Raw genomic sequence first — 25,114 nt, 5'->3', positions numbered from 1 at the left:
AGTCCTAAAATATGAATGAACTAACATAGATAAACTATTTTGATGCATGGGCACTAAACTCACATACTGCATTTAAAAAAAACAAAAACAAAAATAAAAACAGCAACATAAAGATAGTGCAACCAAATCCAACATTATGGAGACTTTAAAATGCTAGGTCTCTGTCTGAATATTATGTTCACAGAGATATTTATAAAGATCAATTTTCTTTGACAAGTTTAAGTGTACTTGTAAGAAACAGGGATGAGTTCTGAGGCTTTCAGATTACATTACTACCAGTTAATTTAGTCATCTCACACTCGTAGGCAATTTTCCTATAAGTGAATAGATTGTTCTTCTCTGAGGTTTCTATCCTTGTTTTTTTTCCTCTCCCTCCTCCTCTTTCTTTCCCATGGACAAATACAACTCAAAGATATAAAGTTGTCTGTGGGATAGAAAGAAGACATATGAAAAACAAGCATAAGTGAACACTTAGTAAGGTTTTACAGAATGAACAGAATAAAGGTAAAATAATGGGCAGGCAGAACCACATGGAGCAACAACAGAAAATATAAAGCAGGCTCTTGCTTGCATTAGAAATGAATTTGCTCTCCACATTCTAACTGTAAATACACATAAAAGTAAATCAGAAATAAGGATTTCTGGATCTCTGTTCCTCAACGTATTTACTGCTAACACTGAAGTCCCGCAGTCCAACTCAATTTAACCCAGTATGCATGCACACTACCAAACGTGCACAAACAAAACAAAAAAGGTGCTCGCTCCTTCCCTTAGTACTACCAATCCTTGGATTCCACTAATTCGCCAAGATCTTTCCCTTTTCATCTGTTCAATTTCACATTCTTGCCAACTCTTTGGCACCATTCATGTGCTCAAGTCAGGCAAGCAGATCCATATCTGGTGATGGACCATAATATTACTGAAGTGTATTTCAAATTCACTTGCTCAGAAGAGGTAATTATAATTTATTATTGAGATCAGAAGCAATGTAGTACAACACAACTTCAAATTCATTACATTTTTAATTAGAAGTCCACAGCTGCATAACAAAGAGAACAACAAAGATAAATACTCAATAAAAGCAACAGAGAAGCAGAGACATGTAGCAGACAAATGAACGGATGAAAAAATCCAAAATAACTTACAGCCACCTTTATCAGAATTCACATTTTAGTAGAGGCAGACATGACTACAAAGCAGATAATGTTTACATACACAGTTATTTAGAGATGTAAGACATCACCTAACAGCTGCAGGTTTCTTTCATCCACTATTTAGTGCATGGGAGCAAGGGAAGTCAACATGAGTACTTTTTTTTTTTTTTTCCCCTTTAAAGTTGGAAAAAGTTGGCCAGCCCATTTTCAGGGTAAGTGACAAATATTTCATTAGTTGGAGTAAAACACTTTCTCCACTCTCACAGAAGTCATTTTTCCCACCTACTCCCATCTGAAGTGACAGGTGATAGCATAAAATGAAAGGGAACATGAAAACACCTTCCATTCTCACTGTTCTGCCAGTGACACCGGGTACCTTTTAAACACTGATCAAGCAAAACCACCACCAACTGCTGTATACAATTCCTTTTTGGGTTTTGCCCTGGGGGTAATATAACCCTAAAAAGGATACTTAAAAGGTGCAGCAAATTTATTGTTGCCTTTCTAAAAGGAAAAGTATGCTTTTCAATATAAGAAAGTAAAAAGAAAAAATTAACCACATCCAAGACAGAAGAGAGAGAATGAATACACTACCCTTTCTGGAACCATCACTAAACACCTACAATTGTTCCCTGAATAAAGCAGAAGGCCAAAAAGGGTATGGTTTGTTAACTTTTCAGAAAACACAACCAGTTAAGAATCCTCTGTCATGTGCAGAGGCCTGTAACAATCACTACATGTGAAGGCCATGCACTACAACACCTTTACCAAGGAATCCCATATGCGTTTTAGATATTCTTTTTTTTTTTCCAGGTTGGCAGATGACTTGTTCCCCAGACTGAAACATAGTATTACATGGGAAATCTAGATAATGATCAAAAGACAACAAGAGACCTTTAGACTTCCAAGACTATTCACCACTTAAGTATAAATTGTGTCTTGGTAGTGTCACTCCTATTTTTCCCTCAAAGGATTTCCGCCAAGAAACAGGTTAGCATAAAGCAGATTCCGTGGTATAACAGCCAATCAGCATTTGAACTCTGTCATGTTGAACTATCATCTAACAACTTTATTAATATAAAACATATCTAGAGAAAAACAAAATCTGCTCTAATAAGACTCCATCACTAAGGAAGCCAGTATAGAAGTGTTGTTTTTCCATTATAATCATTTTGGTACACTTCCTTGAACATCAGAAAGATGGAAATGAAGATTACCAACAGAGAATCTTTTCTAATCTTTAGAAAGATTATAAAGGCTATAAAGACTTTCTCTCCAGGATGATCACTTTTGAACCCCCAGCATTTTGTTTGCTTAGAAAAATTTAACACAATTTAACTCCCATTACCACTGAACTATGAATTTACAATAGTTAGACTTCTAGAATCTCCATTCTGCCAGCAGAAAATTAACCACATGCCTCAAGTAAACATTTATTTTCAACACATATCTGTGATTATTGCCTCTATCTTTTACAACAAATTTATGACACTACAATCAATACAATGATCACAACATAATTACAATGATAACAGCCTACTGAAACACGCTATCTTGAATTTCTTTTTCCATCTTAACCTCTTACATTTCGTAGCTAGCTGATACACACTTTTCAGTGACACATTTTCTGCATGTTGAAGCACACGCCCATATTCAAGGAGAAAATACCACATTATCACAGTCTGTTTTCAATCAAGATCTCAAAAAGAAACAGAGAAGGTATGATCAGTTTCACAGTCCAAATTATCTGTAGCAGATTCAGAAATACCACGCTTTATAAAATGGGATGATGAGTGTGTGTACTGTCAAAGGAAGGTCATCTGATTCACATCCCAGTAAAGGTTGAAAATGAGTCAGAACTAAAGAAAACAGTTTCTCCCTACTTGCACCTTACTCTGTCCTTCAAGTGAGATTTTCTAAATTAGAAGAGATTCTAGTACTTATGTAGACAGTTTGCAAGAAAAAACAAGACAGTAGATTTCCCCTGAGTGTTGGAGCATAGATATTACAAGTTTCATTTTGGAAAAAAAGAAGTTTGGCAAGAGTCAATATGCCTTTAAAGTTCTTCAATAAATTTTCCTAAATTTGGACCAAAAAAATAATCCCTAAATGAAACAACAATAAACAAAAACAAAACAAAAAAAAAACAATTAAAAAACAAAGCAAAACAAAAAAAACAGATCCTTCCTGTGCTCAGTAGAGCTACCCTCCTGTACAGTCAGAAATGCCAGAGCTGTCACTCTCCTGAGAGCTGAGAGAGACAGTAGACAAGAGAACAGAACGCAGATGAGTAGCCAACACAAGATTTGGACAAGTATAAAAATATGAGGGGGGGGCATCAAGCCAAAGTGCAGCCTGGAAATCAAATGCAGGAATAGTGAGCACCTGAGCAACAGGATGAGATCACAGTGAAAAAAGCAAGACAAAATGTATGCATTTGGTTCAGGAAGCCTCCAAATCAGATGAGAAGGACCAGGAGAGCCCAAGACATTGGCAGCAAATGCGAAGAATAACGGGAGGACAAATGGGGTAGGAAGAAAAGAAAGAACTTTGACAAAAACTAAGAAACTGCTAGGCAGACTGTGCCCATTAGATAGCTTCACACTTAATGGCCTTTCTTCCACTCCAAAAACAGCGTTTAGAACAATCACTGCCACAAGTAAACAAATGTCTGAACACCCTACCAGCAGAACAGGCCTCTTTCCTCTAACATTGGTTTACACACAATCTAATCACATCTCCGGGCATCCATCAACAAAAAAGGAAACATTATTATCACAGTTAACTTCTTTTTAAAATTATATTAGGAAAAACAATATTTTTATGTGAAACAGAACAGTTAAGTCTGCTTTCTGCAATGAAACCAATCTGCTATATCTGATATTCTTACTATCCTTGCCATAAACAATAAAAATAGAGTGGCTCTTTTTCTCGTGTAGGATGCAGAGAGATGAAACAAAAGTGGATTAAGTACTACCATTAAAACAAACACAGATCATCCAAATCAATCAACAACTTTTAATATTGTCATGGAAGTGTATTTGATACATACTAATGTAATTACTGGAAGACGACCAATATTTTCCAGGCAAGGAAATGGAAATCCCAGCTCTGAAAAGCTTAAAGTCCATTTCAGGTAACGTAACAATGGCTCAGGACCCTGCTCTAATTCAGGAGACTCAACAGAATCAACAGTATAACAGGAGATATAAAAGGGAAGAATGAAATCAAAAGTAATACATGCCAAGGAAGAAAATCAGAGAGTAAAAGGATAATATAGAGGGAGGGAGGAAGGGACGGAGGGAAGCAGAAAGTAAGCAATGAGAAGATGGAATGTAGGGGCAATAACATACTGAATTTAGAAAAGCAAAGGCAGGAGGTGCTAAGCATACTATCAATCTACAAGTCAGAATAATTATCTTTTTGGTTAGAGAATTTCTCTGGCAAGAAAGTCAGAGATGATGACACCACAGCAAACATAATGAGCAATATGAAGCCTAGTCAGTACAGACTGAGTTTTAGGGATATTAAAAAAAGGACATGATTAAAAAACAGAAACAGTGAATCAATCAAATAGACATTTTCATAAAGCTCTCAAGCCTCCGCTTTCAATTAGTGGACATGAAAAGAGCAAGAAAAGTTATAAGGATAAACTGTTACATGTTTGAAGTAACCGATTTGTGATTTCATGACCAAAGCATAACTAAACTCAATTCACTGGAATCACTGTCAATATACAGTAGCAGCAAAAGATTAAGGCAAGTGTTTTGAGAACTATATTGGTCAGAGAACTTGTCAAATCCAGAAATATGGAATTTATAAAATGAGTGTAAAGTGTGAAAAATGAGAAAAAAGAATGAGAAAAGTTTGCCAAACTGATTTTCATGGGAACAAAATGTAATCTTTTAATCTGTGAATGTTACCCTGTTTGATTCTAAATCATAAAGCATCCAAAAAAAAAAAAAAAAAAAAAACCACACCTTCAAAAACATCAACACCATTCATTTTTTCCTTCTACGAGCTATCAGTAGTTTTGCAATACTACCACAGACAAAATGTATGACTAAATAGTTCTGAAATATCAGAATATTGAAGCAAAAAATACATACGTACTCAAGACTTAGGATTACCTTATGTGTCAGTTATATAGTTCTGATTATATTTTATATACACATTGGACAGGGTGGGGTACTTCAGATATGAAGACATATGGATAAGTACAGATCATCCATTATGAGAAAATACATTTATCAATAAGATGCAATTAACACTTAAAATCTGGCACTTCCTATTTTTAGTTCAGACAAAAAAAAAAGACAGCTTGTCTGATTAGAACAAAACAAAAAAAAAAAAAAAAAAAAAAAAAATTTCTGTAATGTTAGTAATGTTACCAACAGTGAAGGAGGAAGTACTGAGCAGATGGAAAATCATCTTACACTGATGCCAAGTCCTGTAATTTTACTGCAAATCTTTATCAAGGAAGGTTTTTCTTTCAGCTGGGAAAGCTATTTCAGCAAGGGTGGAGAGGGAGAGTTAGCATTTTACTCAGTTTCAAGATTTCTATCTCTATCTTCATGTACATAAAATTGCAGTACTTCTCTAGTCTATTAGTAAGGCTGAAGTTGTAAACTGCCTACACAGACTGCACAGCAGTCACAGCAAAAAGCTTTGTAGGTGGAAATAAGATCACTCTGAATAAGGAATGTCCAAAGGAAAATGGTATCACCAAAAAGAAAAGGAATATTCTTATGTGCTGGAATGGGTCTACCAAGGACAATCAAGACAGGAAGCACATCTGGGAAGTTCAGAGAACACTTATGGAATGAAGGAGGAAGAGAAGTACAACACAAGAAAAATGCAAGTAAAGCACATGCCTAGAATTCTTTATTTCAAAAGTGCATATTCTTGGAATATTCAAGTGTCCAACTTGTCCATATGTCCAACAGTCCACAACTGTATCATGGTAACTTTCAGTCAAGATTAGTAACCTGCTACTAATAAATAACAAGTAGATAATACCTCTGTGTGCTACGGCAACTGCTGAATGGCAAGGACATCAAGCTTTGGATGCGTTGAACTTTTGCTAAAATAAGAGGCCCTAGTGGAAAATACATCTGTTCCAAACACAGCCATAAAGTCATACAAGAATAATAATAAATCTATCTTATTATTTTTAGCACAGAGCTGTTCTTCTCAGAGCTGATAAGCAGCAATTTGTTCTTCAGTCTAGATATTTCAGTTGTACAAAAACAGAGGCAATCCATCTTTATGCAGTTGCAGGATTTTGTGCATTTCTTCTGCTATATTCCATAGGAGGGCTGGGAGCTTATCAGCATATAGAATGACAACGTTTCTGCCTTTCTTAAATCTCTTTTCTGTTAAAACAAAAGGTCTCATTTTCTCTGTATGTTGTCATATCTGCTTCAGTGACATAAGAATTGGAGGGGTTAATAAGAATTATGTCAATAGCAGATGTATTTCTAAAAGGAAGTTTTACAAGTCGTTTTTCATATAAACTTTCAAGGATCAAGAATTACAACATAAATATTTATTCGCTTGTAACACTTGTACAAAATAACAGAATTTTGCCATTTAATTCTTCCTGATGAGGACTTGCTGACCAACGAGTAAAACTGCACAAGTGATAAACAGCAGAAAAATGGAAAGTTTGCAGGAAATAATGTTATATGGAGACACGTGGACATAAACCATTTCACGGAGCACACACACAAAACAAATAGTAGTAGAACTTGACAATCAAATACCCTGATATACACTACAGAATCCAAAACATTGAGTAAGGCAGTTCAGAAAGAGAACTGATTTTCAACTGTTCCCTCGAATTCTGCAACTCACAGGACCATTTTTTAGAATCAGAACCACGCCTGATCATTTCTGTGAGCACAGTTAGCACAGAAAATAAGAAAACTAGTTTACTCTATATGCTGCAGTATTCTTCAAAACCTCTGCCAGTATATCCCTTGAATAGAAAACTTGTAAGAAACCCCTTTTTTAGCACAAGCTTTGCACTACATTTTCTGTTCAGCTCAGTGAAGATGACGAAATTACAGGAATATATTGCAATAGACTTATCAAAATCATACAAAGAAGTCCAAAAGCAAGAGTTTGCAAAGACAGAACAGTGCTTTAGGGAATGGAAAGTAACCAGCTCAAATTCATGTACTTACTTCCTATAACTTCTACTATGCTACCCTTTGGGGTTCAATTCCACGTTTCTTACACCATTCCAAGTGCGAGGTGCATTCAGAAATAACATGAATTCTTACAACACCAAAATCATTCCACCAGTTTTGTCTGAACTACACAGCCCTACTCTTTCTTACCATTTAAATTCAGCAGAATCATTCAGCCACGGCCCAGAAGTGGGAAAAGAATCACATCCACAACGTAATTTTTTTCATCTATGAGTTATCATACCTTGCAACTTGGTACACTATTATTGAAGCACGTATGCTGGCAGCTTTGGGTTGTTGTAGTTGTAAAGTGCATCATGTTTAAATGAAAACAATCAAATCTGTAATAAGATTTCAGGATCGTATTTTTAAACCTAAGGCATCTTCTCACTACCAAAAAAAAAACATGACTGAAACCTATTTTGGGACACTCCATCAAAAAATGAGGACAGCTCTTTAAACATAGCAAGATTCTTCTAGCAAAGTGAAGTTATCCTATCATTTCCAGTTCTCTTGTTCTTTATGCTTCAACAGCATTTTTTACTAAATTGATTCAAGACATTCCCTGAAGGCTTACACTGGTCTTGTAGTTTACCTGTTAGGCACCAAAAGCAACATGGGAAAGGTTACTTTGCTACATACGAGGTTAACTGATGGATGGATAAAATCCTAAAAAAAAAAAAAACAACAACAACAAAAAACAAAACAAAAAAAAAAAAAACAACAAAAAAACAACAAAAAAAAAACACAAGGAAATAAAATAATTTAGGAAGTGAAGTATCACCCTACTTTTACACAAAGTAGCTCTGTGTAGCCAGTGATATCAGCTGTTAGCAAAGCCACCAAGTAGCTCTTGCTTAAGACCATTTTCAGCCCAAAATTTTCCACACTAATGGTTTGCTTCAGGTAACTTTTCCTCACTCTCCTCTCATACCAATATAAAAAAAAAAAGTAAAAAAAAAAAAAAAAAAAGTTAAAGAATGGCTGGAACAATTTTCTATTATTATGGCAGAACCTATGGAAAAAAGAAGCCTTTATAAACTCTTACTTTGAAAACCTGTAAGCATTTCTCTGCCTTGAGCCAGCACCTTGATATCATGCTGGATGAGGGTTGTACACTTTGCCTCATTCCGGGAAAGATGAAACCTGATCTGGTAAAGCTACAAGCTTCTAGAATTCAGAGTTTGTACATAATTAGTGGCAAAACCTGCTGGAGCTTAGGAACAGGTTTTTAATCTGAGCTATTACCTAAGGATTCTTAAATGGCTGCACCAATTATATTATTGTTTATCAATAGTAATTGCAAGACCTTTCTAAGCTTTCAAAAATAAGAAAAAAATGACACTTCAGTTCCATTCCTTCCCCAGTACTTCCCTAGCTGTTTTTTGCAATTGAATTGGATTCACTGAGCAACTTTCAAATGCTGAACAGTAATGTCCTATTAGTAGCCAAAATCAGAGATGCAAGTTTCTTCTTAGACCACTACAAATAAAATTATTCCAACCCAAAACCAAAGAAACCATAAGAACAAGAGTCCACAGCACTTCCACAAGAAAACAGATGAAGAAATGAAGCAACTTGAAATGCGACTTGAAAGATTATTTTTACAAGATCAGTAATGTTTTGTAACCATGCTGCTTTGCACCAGTTTGAACTGACTAACATGCAAAAAGATTAAGTCTAATTAAATATCAGGAGGAAGACCATGAAGGCTGAAGACATTCCTAATACTAAACTAAACATAATACAGCCTTCCCATAAGCTGGAGCCATATTTTAAGTCTCATACAATAGAAATATCTTTGCATCAGCCAACAGGAAGATGTGTAGTATTTAAATTAACAGACTACAGAGAATTAACACTTAAACTTACAAGTACAAAGAAGGTTGTAAATAAATTGTTATTGAAATAACCTTCTTAGAACCCAAAAGTAAGAAAGACTGAAAACAGGTCTACAGTAATGCAGTACAGAAGGTAAAGATCTGTGCATAATACAGTACACTATGTCACCTGTCTAACTCAGTGTATTTTTTTTTTTCCAAGGTTCCCTTTTAATTAACAAGCAAGCATTGATATCTTAGCATTCACTGTCACAGAAGAAAATACAGTATCAAGTAATCAGTTCTAATGCTGCCCTATTCCTCTGTCAGTAAAAACTACAAAAAAATTCTAACAACCAACTTGTTCTGTTGATTTATTTCACTTTGAACTGTTACACTAGATACTATAATTAAGTCAAAATGGTTTAACAATGCACCTCCTGACATCAGGGATGGCTAATTTTTCCTGCATTTGAAAACGATAAGTGACCCAGAGTATCGAACTTAGAAAAACTGAAGTGGAGATACATTCCTAACATCTTTTGAACATGCACATAAATTATATAACCTAAGTCATTCTACATGTTCTCAGTACAGGAGAGAAATGGACCTGTGGGAGTGCATCCAGAGGGCTACCAAAATGATCCAAGGGATGGAACACCTCCCTACAAGGACAGGCTGGGAGAGCTGGGGCTGGAGAAGATAAGGCTCCAGGGAGACTTGAGAGCTGCCTTTAAATATCTTAAGGAGAGCTGTAAGAAGGAAGGGGGCAGACTCTTTAGCAGGGTCTGCTGTGATAGGAAAAGGGGAAATGGTTTAAAACTGAAGATTGGATATAAGAAAGAAGTTCTTTATGGTAACAGCAGTGAAGCAGTGGCACAGGTTGCCTAGAGAGGTGGTGGTTGCCTATCCTTGGAGACATTTAAGGTCAGGATGGATGGAGCTGTGAGCAACCTGATCTAGCTGTAGGTGACCCTGCTCTTTGTAGCGATCAACGGAGTTGGACTAGATGGCCTTTAGGGGTCTCTTCCAACTCAAACATTCCATGATTCTGAAAGAACACACAGATCTAGTAATCCAGGCATACTGAGAATGACAAAGAGTTAACCACAAAATAAATGTTGTAAAGCAAGAGTTCACATTCTTTTACATAAGTATTCATTTTAGAAAGGTACACATCCTCCCACTTCAGGGAAGGCTGGCTTTGTTCATCTATCGATATCTTTATGCTACCTACCTTTGCAGAGTTACCTACATTAGCTCATTTTAGATAGCAAACAAAAACCCATTTCTAATTCTAAGGAGACTGTTTTAAAATGTATTTTCCACATGCATGATCTGCTCACTTTCCAAATATTATAAGAACGTAAGTATAATAACGCAAGTAAATTTGTCAGATTTTCACTGCTGAGAACTCATCAAATTTGTACCAGACCAAAATAGTGACATCTCATTTGAAAAATTAAGTAATAAAAAAATATTTGTAACCATTCTTTCAATTCACACTCCTGTTCAAAAGCATATAAGAATATTCAATACACGGTTCTCTTTCTATTTCTATAACTGTTTCCTGTAAGCGTTACTTACAAGTGTTATCTTGCCTTCATATTTGTCCAGTTAACATATTTATATCACAATCATTTCTTCAGTATGCATGTATGGTGAAAGATGTTCTCATTTCACACCAGAATACAATGATATATATATATATATTTTTAAAGGAAACAACTGGAAGTAGGAAAACTAAAGCAAAATAAATCAGTTTTGCAAAGTATAGATATCAGAATGAGTCTTAACTGAAAGAAAAACAAATCTGTGATTTAAACCATGCATTTAAGAACATATTATTTACTTCATGTTTGAAGGCTGTACAGCTGTGAAACAGTGCTTTCCTAGCCATAAACCTTTTCAAAGAATCAAAACGATTTGTTTGTATTCAGTAGATAAAAATTCAAGTTTATTCAGTAATTCACAAGAATACCTAACCTCACAAAGAACACAAATAAGAGAAACATCTCTAGACAAGTGTAACTAAAAACATATCGTGTGAAAGTTCTGACACATTGAAGACTATATTGTTTACATTATGAGCAACAAAATAATGAGAAATCGGAATTAAAAAGAGTGAGTTCAAGAAATATGATCAGACACCGCTAAAATCATTAACTTGGCTAAGGAGGAGCATTAGCGCTCAGAAAATCAACTCGTTTTTTAAAAACAGGTATAAAACCAGCAACATAAGTTTCTAATGCCCTCAGTTTCTCTGCATCCAATTGGCTACAAATAAACTTTTATCACTCTGTAAAGCACAACATCTTCAATTCGCTGGAACTTGCTGAAATTGTAGCTTTAACAACGCAGAAATCATTGGATAATAAAAAGGATGGTGTACTAAGAAAGCAATCATACTCGCTAGGTCATTATCCTATTTTCTTCAAAACAGCTAAAACCTGGAGCATTTTTGAAATCAAATGCACAATTGAGCTGAGTTGAACTACACATGATGTTCATCCCTTTTTATGCAACTCCAAAACATCTGTATTACTGCTACATGAAGGCACTTTCCTCTTCTCCCCCTTAAAGCAAGTACTACGTTTCCCTGCTGTTAATTATCAATTTGTATTAACATTAAGAACAGACACAATACAACTCCCTCAAAACACGTCTACCTAAAAGCAGGTAAAATACATTCCAAAAGAAAGATTTAGTATTAAAAAATAAGACCACTAGCAAGATCTCAACTTTTGGCATCCAAAGAACAGAAAGTCAAATAAATGCATGGGTGGTAATTGTGTTGGACCTTCACTTACCAGAAATGCAAGTTACTACAACTAAACAGTACTTTGTTATATTCTCAGTTCCAAAGTACCATGCATGGCACCACACAGCTATACAGCTCACAGCAGCTCTCTTAACAGTTTTGAGTTGTAATATCTTTCCTCTCAAGGCTATCTTACTCATCCAACACAGAGCTCCATACCAGATCTCTTGACTCTCACTCTGCTTAATGTGCAACACGCCATCCAGAGAGAGCAATATATATGCCACAATCGTACTATTAAAACCAGTGATTTAGGCCCAGTTCTGCAACACTCATGCAAAAATTGAGCTTCAGAAATTGATTCTGACACACAGAAGGAAACCTCTGAACCTTATTTATTTAATGCAGGGAAGTATTAATTTTTCCCTGTAACCTGTGAATGAAAAATCCAAGTATGTGGAAACTCTGAAATCTCTCAGGTCTAAGTTGTACCAAGAAAAAGAAGAAAGAAAAAGCAAACAAAAAAGGTCAAACGCTCTCTGTAGCTTTTTGCTGAACAGTCTTCTAACACAATGACACATAAAGGGTTTCTAAAATAATTTTAGGAAACTGCATTTTGTGCAATTGCCCAAAATTGTACAATGTGCTACACATGTATTGCTAAAAATAAATAAATATGATCCAGTACAGCCTGTACCTTCACCTCTTTAGTCTATTATCTCCTTTAAAAAGCAGAAAACAATTGATCTTTTTTTTTAATCAAAGAGATTAATACTTGCTACTCAAGCACACATCTGTAGAGCGCTGATAACAAATCCTTGTCAAAACATACAACAGCAAACAGCTGTTTGACTGCTCTGTTGTTTTTAGTCTCTGTGGTAGCCTATTTTGTTTTCTGGAAAACAACCTAATGGCTGAGATCACTAAGAATTCACTGTGAGCAAGAAGAAGCTCAAAATAACTGCATTCTGCATGTGCTCAGACCCATACAGTTTCACAACAAGGCTATAAATACAGCAGCACTCTTTTACTCCCTGTGTACTTGACTCATTGTAGCCCATGGAGACTTCTGAATAGATCAGTGGCAGATTTACCCAGTATTCTAAGCTCCTTTTTCATCATCAAGGGAGGAGAGCCAGAAAAACAGCAATATTTCAAGATGCAAAACTAAAGAATTTTATATGGAGTACGAAACGCTTACCTGCTGAACTAAGTAAAACACTGAAGTCTGTTCCTCTCTGTGATTCTCCACATTCTCCCTGTCCCCCTTTTTCTGCATCCTCATAGCGGTTCCAGTTTGAAACAATCTTCCTTCTTGAGTAGTTTTTCACTTCTTCTTCCTCCTCTCGTGATTCAGTATCATCATCATCCTCTACCTGTCATATTTAAACAGACAGCAAAGCCATTACAACTCAATAGCATTTAGCTCAGTATTTAGATAGTCACAAACACAATGAACTACAACCACAGAATTCAACTCCAGAAAGACAAATCAGCCTGGTTAAGTGTCACCCCATCAAAATTTTAGATGAGGTGCAACCACATTGCTGAAATACATGTAACACCTGAAATGTATTCAAACTACCTAGCAGAGCTTCCTATAGGGGTCAAGCAGTGATGCTGGTGCCAAATACTGCTGTTGTCCCTCCTGTTCTGGAAGCCAGTACCAAACAGCTTCCTGATACCGCGGGGGAGCAGAACTACTAATTTAGTCACAGCATCTCTACCCAAGTGTTGCAGTGATGCAGATGATAACTGAGTGAAGTGTCTGATGTTTGTTGCGTGAAATTGAACAAAGCCAACATAACAAATATTGCAGAACAAAAGCACAGACAGGCTTATCTATGTAATAATTTCTATTTTAACCAACTTCCTTCGAGGCCTGAACACAAGTAATATGGAATAATTAAACAAATCCATTTCCTGCATGAAAAGCATTTTATTGAAATACACAAGCAAAAGTTAAATAGACTGCTGGCAGTCAATCTACCTGCCCAAATACTTACAATACACTGGGATTGAAGGGAAAACTGATGAGAGAGTCAATATAAGATTCAAGCATTTGCCAAAGCACTTAACCACCATGGAAAACTCTCCCCTGCATCAAGTAAGCTCTTCTTCCACAGCTTGTGGTTTGTCTAGAACAACCATTGCTTCACAGACAGAAAAGTCTCCTTCATAGTGGAAGGAGAGCACAATAGGCAAGAAGAGAACCTAGAGCAGCTGAAGAATCTGAGCAGAAGATACCTTCTGCAGAGGGAGGCCTAGAGCTCTCAAGTAGAGAAGAGGAGTCAAGAAAGAAGAGATTCACTGTGTGCCTCAAACACTCCTACTGACAGCTCCTCTCTTTCCCTCGCCTTCACTTCATCTCTCCTTCTACAAACCAAAATGCACTGCTGCCATAAAACTTAATTTTGCTGTCCCAACAATAAGTGCATTCTCTGTAACCAGAGCAGTTAAATACAAGTTTGTCAGCACTGCTGCACAGCTTAAAGTAACTTCATTCAGTATAAAACAATTTTAAAGGCAAGTCACCTTTTTGTAAGTCATTATATATCCATAAACCAAAATGCCCTTATAGCTCATCATCAGACACTTGCTTTAAGGAGGACCTTGGCTTTGATAGCTTAAATCACGTGTAATCCAGAAATAAAGGTGAAGATCAATTCTTTATATCAAACAAATGTCCTTGTAAGTGAAGAGCTACATCTTGTGCAGAAAAATTGCTACAGCCTTAAATAGTTACTGTGTCTCTAAAACTACACTAGGTTTTATTTTTTTTAAGCACAGTACTGTAGAATTACATGCTGGTACAAGACTGGACAAACTGCTACATCATACAAGTAACAAAACCACAACTAGAATAATGGCTTCAATATAAACAATCCACTTATATTCACAGAACAAGCTTCTTTCACCAGCATTCCAGGAGTCCTGCTTAGGAACAGCGTGAAGCAATGCTAAAATCATCAAAGAGCAGAAAAACAGATTAGAAGCAATCATACAGGATACATTCCCAGTTGTCAAAAAACTGACAAAAGGGAAAATATTCTGTGCATTCTCATTGGTTCTCTGTAATTTTTAGAAAGAAAAAGAGATGTTATCTCTCTGTCAGATAGAGATACTAAAATAGTTGTGAACAAATGGCTGGTTGCATGAGTGAGAGGGTGAAGTCACAACTGCGTTACCGGGGACTGACCGAGAGCTACAATTTCCATAGAACAAAGGCTAAATTCACTTAGGTTAAGATAAGAATGGATTTGTTTCTTTTTCTTCTCCCACAAATCAAATGATTTGCTATAATCCACTGAAGCCTTATGGAATTTTGTGCCTGAAATAACTGAGAGGTGATACAATTCACAAGTGAAAGCAAGAATAGTGCTACACAGATGAATTTGTGTTGTACTTTCTTTTTGTTTCAAAGAAAAGATCAGAATCATCCAAGTCAGCTGTGGTACTGTTACAGATCTGTTTAAAAGACACTCTTCTTTCAGCCATCAACAACAGAGCAGGAGAATCACCTTCTTAACAAGCTTCCACTAAACTAATATGGATTCAAACGCTTTCTCTTAAATACAAAATAATGATGGGCAGAATTCTTTTTCACATTCTATTATTAGCTATAATGCTCACCTCAAGTAAATCGCATTTCTTAGCAGTTAATTTGAATTTGAATTAACTTGAACTTTAAGAAACAAACCACAATTTCCCAAGAGTGTTAATAGGCTCTGTGCAGTCTAGTTCCTTCAGTACTAACCTGAGATTTGCTTCAGAATTGTATAAACTTCAAATACAAATCCCCCTAATTCTCCCAATAAATATTCCAAAATGTTACATAATGCACGGTCCTGCTACAGGATAAAACTGAAAATAATCATACTTGAATATTCAACATTCAAACAACTTAAAGATGTATTTTCATCATTAAAATCATGGATTATCAAAGACATTCAGACACATCAGTGAAGCTTCAGAAAATAATCTGCTTCTGCGGTCTCTTATGAGACAGCTACCACCTAAAGTAACAACCTGAGAAACAAAAATAATCATAAATCTTCACTTCTTTCCCCTTATCTGCCTTAGCTACCATTACTGAGAATTAATTTTAATCAGTACACAGCAGACTTCTATCTATAGTGAAACAAAACTCTTCACCTTCCCCCATTTCCCAATCTCAAATAACAAATGACACAAGCTGAAATAATTTCTTGAAGTCAACTCAAATATAACCTTTAGAACAATATTACTTAGATAAGGAGAAAAACTTACGCTTTTAAGCAAATTTGAACTACTCAGTCCTACTATGCATGATGATATAACAGCAAGTTCAATATTCACCTGCTCCACTTAAGATAGCATTGCATGCACTAACATTTGCAAATTTAATTGCAAGTTTGGTGACAGTACAAAAATCCAGTTAAATAAAACCAGGAAACCTTCTGACTGTTTTGTCTTTAAGATGTGTGTTCTGCCTGTATCTAAGCTAATTACGGTCCCTCGCACAACACCAAAAGAACTAGGCTACTGTGTACAAGAATTTGCACAATTTGGGGTCTTTTGCAAGGACATATTTTTACCATTTACCATAGCATACAACTCCACCTTCCTTCTGAAGGAAAGTAAAATGCTCAGCACGTAGGTCTCTAAGAGTATTTTAGTATACTCTCCTTTAGACACTGGATCTGCATGCAGGGCTGGGGAAGATATGCAAGTGAGAAAAAATGAGAACGCGAGGTTTCTATTTGACATTTGTTACAGACAAGAACACGTAGATGCACACGTTCCGGAACTGAAAGTGTCAAAATGAAGTAAACATTATTCTGAACAAGCAATTTCCCCTGGGGTCGGACATGGGCACCTCCTGCAACCCAGAGTGTTTTGAATCAAACCAAGGCTGAGGCACACAATGGAGAAAGTGCAACTCTGACCTCCCACATTCTGCTTCAATGACTCAAGCACCCTTCTCCATAAGTGCAGGCAGTCCTAGCACATTAAGCACTAACACTCAACGAGAACAGTTGAGCTCGCAGCCCTTTTAAAAGCCTGGCAGTGCATCAGAAGTCAGAGCTTCCATTATCGCTCTCTAAAACTTTCTATGAGGCTTTCTATTTATTACCTTTAGGAAGAGCTGCTTATAGTCGTCTTTCTTCCTGTTTAGTTCTATTAACTTTGTAAGAAAAAAATTAAATGTCTAATCTCCATTGGTGCTTAAAATGTTCTGCAACAGCTTGAAGGAATGCACAAACAGCACATGCTCAGTTTATCTTTCTTTGAGCGAACTACCTTTTCCCCATTATATAGCTATCAGGCATTATTATGCTCTCTTCCTTACTGATTTTGTTAGCATTTCTTCCAGTTTTCTTCCTAACAGCACCTCTTCACAGAACATGTGAAAACAAGAGTTTTGAGCAACTGTCTTGAATTCCCTCTTCCTTTCTGCACACAGCTGCAAAGCTGTGGCCAAGTCCCAGTGACATTCAACATCAATTTTTCTTCTTATCAGTGTAAAAGACTAGCAAGACCAAAAACAAACAAAAAAAAAAACATCCCATGGATTCAATCTGACCTACATGATCAGTAGTACCTTGAATGGACATACTTAAAATAGCAAGGCATCTCTGCAGGGACAATTTCTCCTTTCCTCCTCACCCCAATGTAAGCAGCATCTATTATTACAGCTACATTCTCACAGACAGAACTCCTAAGTCATTGGGTCAAAAAAACATTCATAGTTAAGCAACAAGGTAGTTCAAAATCTTAGCATCTTAAATCATTGTGAATAGATACAGAATGCAGAGACTTGTATTAGTGGCAGTATAACTAAGGTAGCTGAAATAAACTGAGTGGTTCCTCTAGGCAGATATAAAGGGAAGTAAAATCACATGAACTGCTCTAATAAACACATATCTCCTTTTAATTGCATGGTTCAAATGTAATGCTGGTGTAATCGAGCAGATGCCAGAAGAAGGCACCAGGAATTATCACAGAACAATATGTATATAATATACTGGTTGTGTGGTTTTGCTTGGCTATTGCTTGGTTTTGTTTTATTGGGTTTTTTTGTTTGTTTGTTTTTTCCATCTCAGCTTAAATCCAGAAAGACACAGAAGAACCCCCACAGCTTAATTTTCTCTCACTAAAATTGACAGATGTGTCATGTATGATGGTTACATAAAGAATATTTAAAAAATTATTCTGATTTTCCACATTTAACTAACTACTTTCCCAAACATACATATACACGTCTATATATATATATATATATTTATGTATATATACATTTTTTTTATTATTATTGTTTTACTTTTTTTACTGCCTAGTAAGTAATTAGAGATTTCTTAACATTCAACCTAAAGTTGTCGAAAGATTACACTACCTGGTTTAATCCGGTGGAAATTTAAGGGGTTCTTAAAATAGAATTACGTAGTATATAAAAGAAAAACAGAATCTACATTTAGAACAATGGCAAACCAAAGAAGCAGAACCGCATTTGAAGCTGATGAAGCTATCTTTCAAAAGACAAAGTACCGGAGCAATTTTATCAATACTGATGCCTGTTTGTAGGTGTTTAGAATCAAGATGCCCCTACCTAAAGGATGGCAGCTTTATCAAGTTACCTCAACAGGCATCTGAAATTCAATGACAACACAAAATGTATTCCATTATGATAATAGAAAAACATGAATTTCGCTTTAAAATTTTTTAAATAACTTTAAAAACACTAATAATTAACCATTACCAAGGTATGCATCTCTGTCAGTCTATTAAACACATACTCCACTATCAGGGAAAATCTAACAAAGTACACCATCATATTGTTCTCTCCACCTAAGAATATTAAGGATAAAATTCTGCACAGAGAAAAAGACTACGAAGGAGAACAAGGATAGAAACCACTTTAAATCACACAAAAGCAACGTCACTATGAAGAGTAGGATACAATCTCCCAAACTATTGTTATTTAGTACTCTTAATCTAGATTTTAGAAAAGTAAATGAAAGATTTGCAGGAAAGATGTGGAGGAGGCTGTTGGAATGGATCCAGAGGACCATAAAGATGATCAGAGGGCTGGAGCCGCTCTCCTATAGAGAAAGGCTTGTTCAGCCTGGGGAAGAGAAGGCTCCAGCAAGACCTCATGGTGGCCTTCCAGTACTTGAGGAAAGTTTATAAACAGGAGTGAGACCAACTTTTTACACAGTCTGATAGAGATAGGACAAAGGAGGATGATTTTAAACTCCAAGAGGGGATTTTCAGATTAGATATAAGGAGAAAATTTTTATTCAGGGAGCGCTGAGGCACTGGAGCAGCCTACCCAGAAAAGCTGAGGATGCTCCATCACTGGAGATGTTCAAAGCCAGGTTAGACTGTGCTTTGGGCAGCCTGACCTGGAAATAGAGTAGGGGGGTTGAAACTGGATAGGCTTGAAGGTCTCTTCCAACCCAAGCCATACTATGATTTTATCTTAAAATTTTCCTAAAAAAAAAAAATAACCTTTCTGCAATGCCATGATATAAACCATAGCTTCTTTCAGAGACAGATGAGAATATTTTGTAATAATGCTCAGCAACCTGTCAAAAACTGTGAGCAATTACCTGATCTATACTGGGTTGCCTTCTATAAGCACTGTATTCGCAACAGTCTAATCAAAACAACACTATAAAAGTAACTATAGCAATCTCATCCAATTATACTATTTTAAAGTACTTGCTTATATCACCTATAAGATGCAAATAATTGGAACATCTTAAAAACTCCCAAGTGCCAAGAGGCTACAAATCTTATTCCATCTTTTTCACAGATCTTTATTAATATTTCCAAAAGGCACAGCCATATTTTGAGCAAATTTTTCATCTCACTGAATTAGAACGACAGTTTCTATTATGAGCTAAATCTCTCCCAGGCAAATCTCTGCCCCACAGGCAAACGGCCTGGTTATTTTATTTCTAACAACTGCTTTAAATGTTGGACTATCTTCCCTTTCAAAGAACTAGAGAAAAACACATCAATTCTTATATTCATTTTCCCTTGTTATCTCAGAAAGAGTTCTGGAAGCCATTAGCACCTATTGGCTGCCTGGTCCTTAAACCAGAGGCTTATAGAGGAACAAAAGAAGCAACCTCTGCTACGGGTTTCTCTTACTGATCATACAATTAACAATTACTGCAGTGTATGTTCACAGGAGAAAAGTTTCAAAAACTCAAAGTAAATAAGATTTCATTTTTTGCTCATTAGATGCAGGATTTTCCAGATTGCAAAGCCACCGGCTGAAGTTCAGCTCTTACAGCTTAGAATTCCAAACTGAAGGGCTTTTGATGGGGGTACGTTATAACTGTAATTGCAACATCGGTTGTACATAACTGGGAAACTTGGTCGAGAATCAAGGAGTTGCATTAAGTGTGAAAGCAGTCATTTTGTCTCCCGTTCCTGTGGCCAAGCCACGATGGGAAAATGAGCCTGTAGGAAGCCTGTCCAGCTGCTGGCTATAGATAAAGACGCTTTTGATTTTCTAAACGTGCCAAACCCATACGTTTCCACCAATGGAAAAATCAACTGTATTTTTTCTTAAACTCAGTGGAACGGATTATATGAAAGTTATTGGCAACTACACAAACCCATCAAGCAATTTCTGTAGAACTGTCACATGGACCTGCACAAAAACTGGGAGCTGTATTACTTTAAAACTGACACTAACTTGAAAAAAAGCTAAATGTTTTTCTTACAAGCATTTAGCCAAAAATACGAGCGCAAACATAACAGTCCCAATCTTGACAGAAAAAACAGGTTTTAATAAAACCTCACAAAATAAGTATTTACCACAAAGGTTTTAGCTTTTTCAGTTGGATTAATTATTCCTCCACATAGGCTGCATCTGACAAAATCAGGACTTTTATATATTGTATACATATGGATGCACATATGTGAATGTTTTATGCCATATTCCAAAACAAAGTAATATTTGGTATTTCAGAAAATCTCTACAGAAAGGTATTTGTTCACACCAAATCTGCCATTCCTGAATAAAGATATTCTCAGCTGCAATGGAGATCGACTGTATTCAGAAAGGACTCAGCCCTTATGCGTTAACGTCACAGAATCCCCACATAATCCCAACTATAAGGAACCGCAAGGGATCATTGTCTCCAAACTCCCGCTCAGAGGAAAATCAAAGCCAGAATCAGGCCAGGCAGGTTGGGGCTCTTCCACTCAGGTGTTGAAAACCTCTGACAGCATGCTTATTTCTTAGCATTTCATCTTGTTGTTTCCCTCCAGTATTTCTAAAACTTCAAATACAGTTGTATGAATGGTTTCCACAGAAGTTCATGAAGAACACACAAGAAGAATTCTGTATGTTCCAAGTATCAAAGTTAACTGAGGATATATATTAACCTCAGACTTTTTGAAGAATACTGCTATTTTGGTAGTAATTTGCTATTTTGATCTTAGCATGCAAAAGGTTAATGCATAAGCCCAACAGAGCCTGCTCAAATGAGTAAAGTTTAGAAAACACCTCAGACAGCAGACAAGCCTAATGTTTATTTAACACCCCCTACAAGCACACGGCTTTAGAACAAAACCAGCACAAATCTAGCAACTCTCTGCCAAGATCAAAACCAAAACGTTGAAGAAGCCTCAGGATCTCTAATGTGAGGGGAAAAAATGTGATAAAGTTTCTCAATGGTTCAATTCTTTTTTGCCACAAGAAAGTAAGGCATCACTTCGGAATAATGTTCACCACGCTACAATAACTACAGTTCTCCAAAACTTGTTACATTTGGAAATAGTTATTTTGTTATTCAGTCTCTGAATTCAAAAACGCTGGATAATATCCAGCAAGTTTTTAAAAGTCTGAACTTTTTCAAATGCATCTGTTTCACAAAAAGGGAAGCATGTAAGACATCATTTTCGTATTTTGAAATCCACTGAAAAATAGCAATAGTCACCAAACTGCTATATTTTCAATTAGTACAGCACCAAAGAAGAAAATCTGAAAGACAGGAAATAGAACAGTAGTCTTGAAATTGCACACCCAAACTGGCAGAACACTAATCAGTAGCTTTCTTGTCTTTCCTGGTGTCAGACTTTTGCCAGGTAAAGTCCAGCTATCGGCTCACAGCTGAACGTGACAAGCACAAACAGACAGCCGGACTGGAAGCAAGCCATAGAACAAGGGATCTGGAAGCAGGTCCTTCCTGTCCAGCAGCAGTTATCCACCTGTTTGGCCAACTGCACTGATAAGCCACATCCCACACTTCAATTTCTTGCAATGTTAGAGGTAGTTTTCTAAAGGCAATTCTGTTTTCTGCTTTTGATTAAAGACTCGTGGACTCTCTGTAAATATTCCTATTCCATACACGCATGAATGTGAGTGTTCTTAGTTGATTCCACAGTTGTTTTTAAATAATAACACAAAAAGAAGCCCCTGCTAAAAATATTTACATCAATTGATAAAACTTTCAACAAGATCTTCAGAATATTTGTGACTTGTTCTTCGTTTCCTTTCTCACTAGCTTCTTTAAGACAGTCAGCAAAGCATGTGAAATGCATCAGGTTCAGTATACAAGTATTAATATTTTGTGCACAGTGGGAAATTCTTCTATCTGGGATTTAAATTAAAATACTCAACATCTGCCACTTCTTCAGATCAACTATCCTATAATAGCAGGATATTGCAAATGCACAAAAATATTCACACGATGAAAATTTAAGCTGTACAGGGAGACACTCTAGAAAGCTGAAAGCCTACAATAGTACTACATGAGTAATTCAGAAGAAAAGGATTCTGCTTTCCTCCCCGTTTCACCACCTCTGTCCCACTGTCAGTAACACAGCCCCTACATTTCTCATCTGTCACTGCTAACATGCTGCCATTTTCCACTCATAATTTCGTGTTCTTCTGAAAAATGTCAGATTTCTATTACCCTCCTATCAAGCAGCTGGCAGACTCACCATCACACATTTTTGAAATTCAGCTACATTAGCACATTTATGGAGTGGCAACAAAGCAGCAGTCCGTCAGTAACAAATATCCTCAGTGGGGAATACTTCCAGAAAAGGGTAACAAAACCAAATGATTTTCAGGACCAATAAGCAGCCACACAGCATATCAACAAAAAATAAATAAATTATATTAAAAATATTAACCAAGCAAAAGATTTGCGAGTTGTATTTAAAAAAAAAAATCACTAAAGAAACAAACAATTCTGAGTAACACTAACTAAAAAAAAGAATTGAGTCACATTAGACAAAACACGTTACAAGAGCGGTGCATCAGAAAGACTACTGTCAACTCCCAGTTCTTAAACAATATTCCTGAGACTAATACTAAAATTAATTTATTTCTTTAGACATTTGAAATTAGGGGGGGAAGAGAGGGAAGAGTTTTAACTACACACTGGATAAACAGACATCAAAGCCCTTTTTCTCCTCTGTCTTCCCAATGATGGGAGAAACTCACGGGCTGATCACTGAAGAAGCCCAGTTTTCCACTTTTTTATGCTCAGAGATGTCTGCAAATCACACATTGAGTGTAGGAATGCAAGAAAAGTGGACATGAGCAAAAAGGTAATTCATCAAGAGTACATTTCCAAACATAGAGATTGAAATCCCTACTTCATAATATAGGCAGGGTTTCACTGACACTCACCCTGTGCAAAACAAGCAGCCACAAACTCCCCCCGCTATCAATCGTCCTCGTGCAAGTCAATGCGAAGCCCTCCGTATAGGAACTGCTGAGTCACGGCCTGAACCTGATTGATCACCTGAGGCGAGCCATGAGTCAGCCAGAGGAGCACAGCTGAAGGCAATTCACCTGTGCTGCCAGAAGGGGTGGAGCCTGGCTGCACCTCTCCTGGACCTATTTAAGAGCTGACTGCCAGTGGGGAAGGATCTCTTCTGGAGATCGGCTCTGCTGGAGTTTTGTAAGTGAGCCCAGGATACGGGTAAGCTTTCTATCTATTCCTCTTTTTGTTATCATAATCTGCTTTACCAAACTCTCTTGTTTATTTCATTATTATAACATCTTAATATTCATTGATTATACACCCTCCCCTAGCACCAACTCAGCAGAAGCAAGGAACTGAACTTCTGGGGTCCCCTCAGGCACCACACAATATGCTGTCCCTTAACACAGCAAGTCACTGACTCATAGCTGATCTGTGGTATGGTTTCCTTCAAGAGACAGAGGCTCACACTGAATCTACAGGCATTATAATTCAAAACATAGTTCTATGTCTGATAACTTATCTCAATGATGCTCCTCCTAATCAAAGACATTGGAGCACCATCCCAGCTCATCCCAAGCTCTGTAAGTAATACAGCTTACAGTCTAGTTGATCATGAAACTTCAGAGCAGCATGTCCTCCAGATGCCAGAAGAGAACTGCAGAGCTCATGATCAGTATACTTAGGGCTTCTGTAAGTGATCCAATTAAGTCAGAAACAGTTTTATACCACAAATGGTGACATACACTAGGTATTAAAGCAATTGCCCAATGTAGGCAACAGAAGCACAAGAATTGATCAAGATCACCAAACTACATCACCACCATACAGGTTTTGAAAGATCTCAAAACTTACATTCAGCTGATCGTAAACACACTCACTAGAAAACAGCACTGTTTGCCCTCAGGGTCTGAGAATAAATGTGGATTAGGGCTAGAGGGATGTGCCAAAACACAGCATCCCAAAGGGACTGTGTCCATAAATATAATCCACATTTATTCAGATACTGCAGAACTACAGTATTTTGCCCAGAAAGGGGGCAATTCAATTCATTTACGTGCATTCAAGCTGAAGTCTCTCTCTCATCTCACAAGAATACAGTGCCTGGACACACCCTGAAAGAAGTGACCTGATCTGTTTCCTCACAACTACTCTGCTTTGCACAGCAAGGGAACAACCCTTGCAGGAGCAATTGAGCTGTAGTGCACACACCATGCAGGCACCCAAACAAAAAAAAAAAAACAAAACAAACAAAACAAAAAAGCAATTAGCATCATTCCCTCTTTCACTCCTGCTCTGTCTTTATGACAGCATTACGTTACTGTGTAAACTGCAAGGAAACTGCAAAGAAAAAAAAAAATAGAGACTTGATGGAAATGCAGATCAAAGTATTTAAAGTCCAACAGTAGGTTGCTTACATGGGAAGCGAAAAAACCTGACTGTACTCGATATTTGAAACTTAGCA

At 36.7% G+C, this 25,114-nt stretch overlaps 2 protein-coding genes across 2 annotated transcripts in view; one reads left to right on the top strand and one right to left on the bottom strand.

Moving 5' to 3' along the window:
- The window catches only part of CHRM5 (cholinergic receptor muscarinic 5), a 49,744-nt gene that overhangs the window by 8,849 nt on the left and 15,781 nt on the right, over positions 1 to 25,114 (top strand). The gene's annotated exons all lie outside the window — the stretch shown is intronic.
- AVEN (apoptosis and caspase activation inhibitor) overlaps positions 1 to 25,114 on the bottom strand; it is an 86,466-nt gene that overhangs the window by 51,685 nt on the left and 9,667 nt on the right. The window contains exon 2 of the mRNA XM_048949528.1: positions 13,131 to 13,305. Within this exon, the coding sequence (XP_048805485.1) occupies positions 13,131 to 13,305 (175 nt within the window). The remainder of the gene's footprint in view (positions 1 to 13,130; positions 13,306 to 25,114) is intronic.

This window comes from Lagopus muta, chromosome 6 (assembly GCF_023343835.1).
Source record: "Lagopus muta isolate bLagMut1 chromosome 6, bLagMut1 primary, whole genome shotgun sequence".
NCBI classification, from domain to species: domain Eukaryota; kingdom Metazoa; phylum Chordata; class Aves; order Galliformes; family Phasianidae; genus Lagopus; species Lagopus muta.
This window is presented reverse-complemented; position numbering and strand designations above follow the sequence as displayed.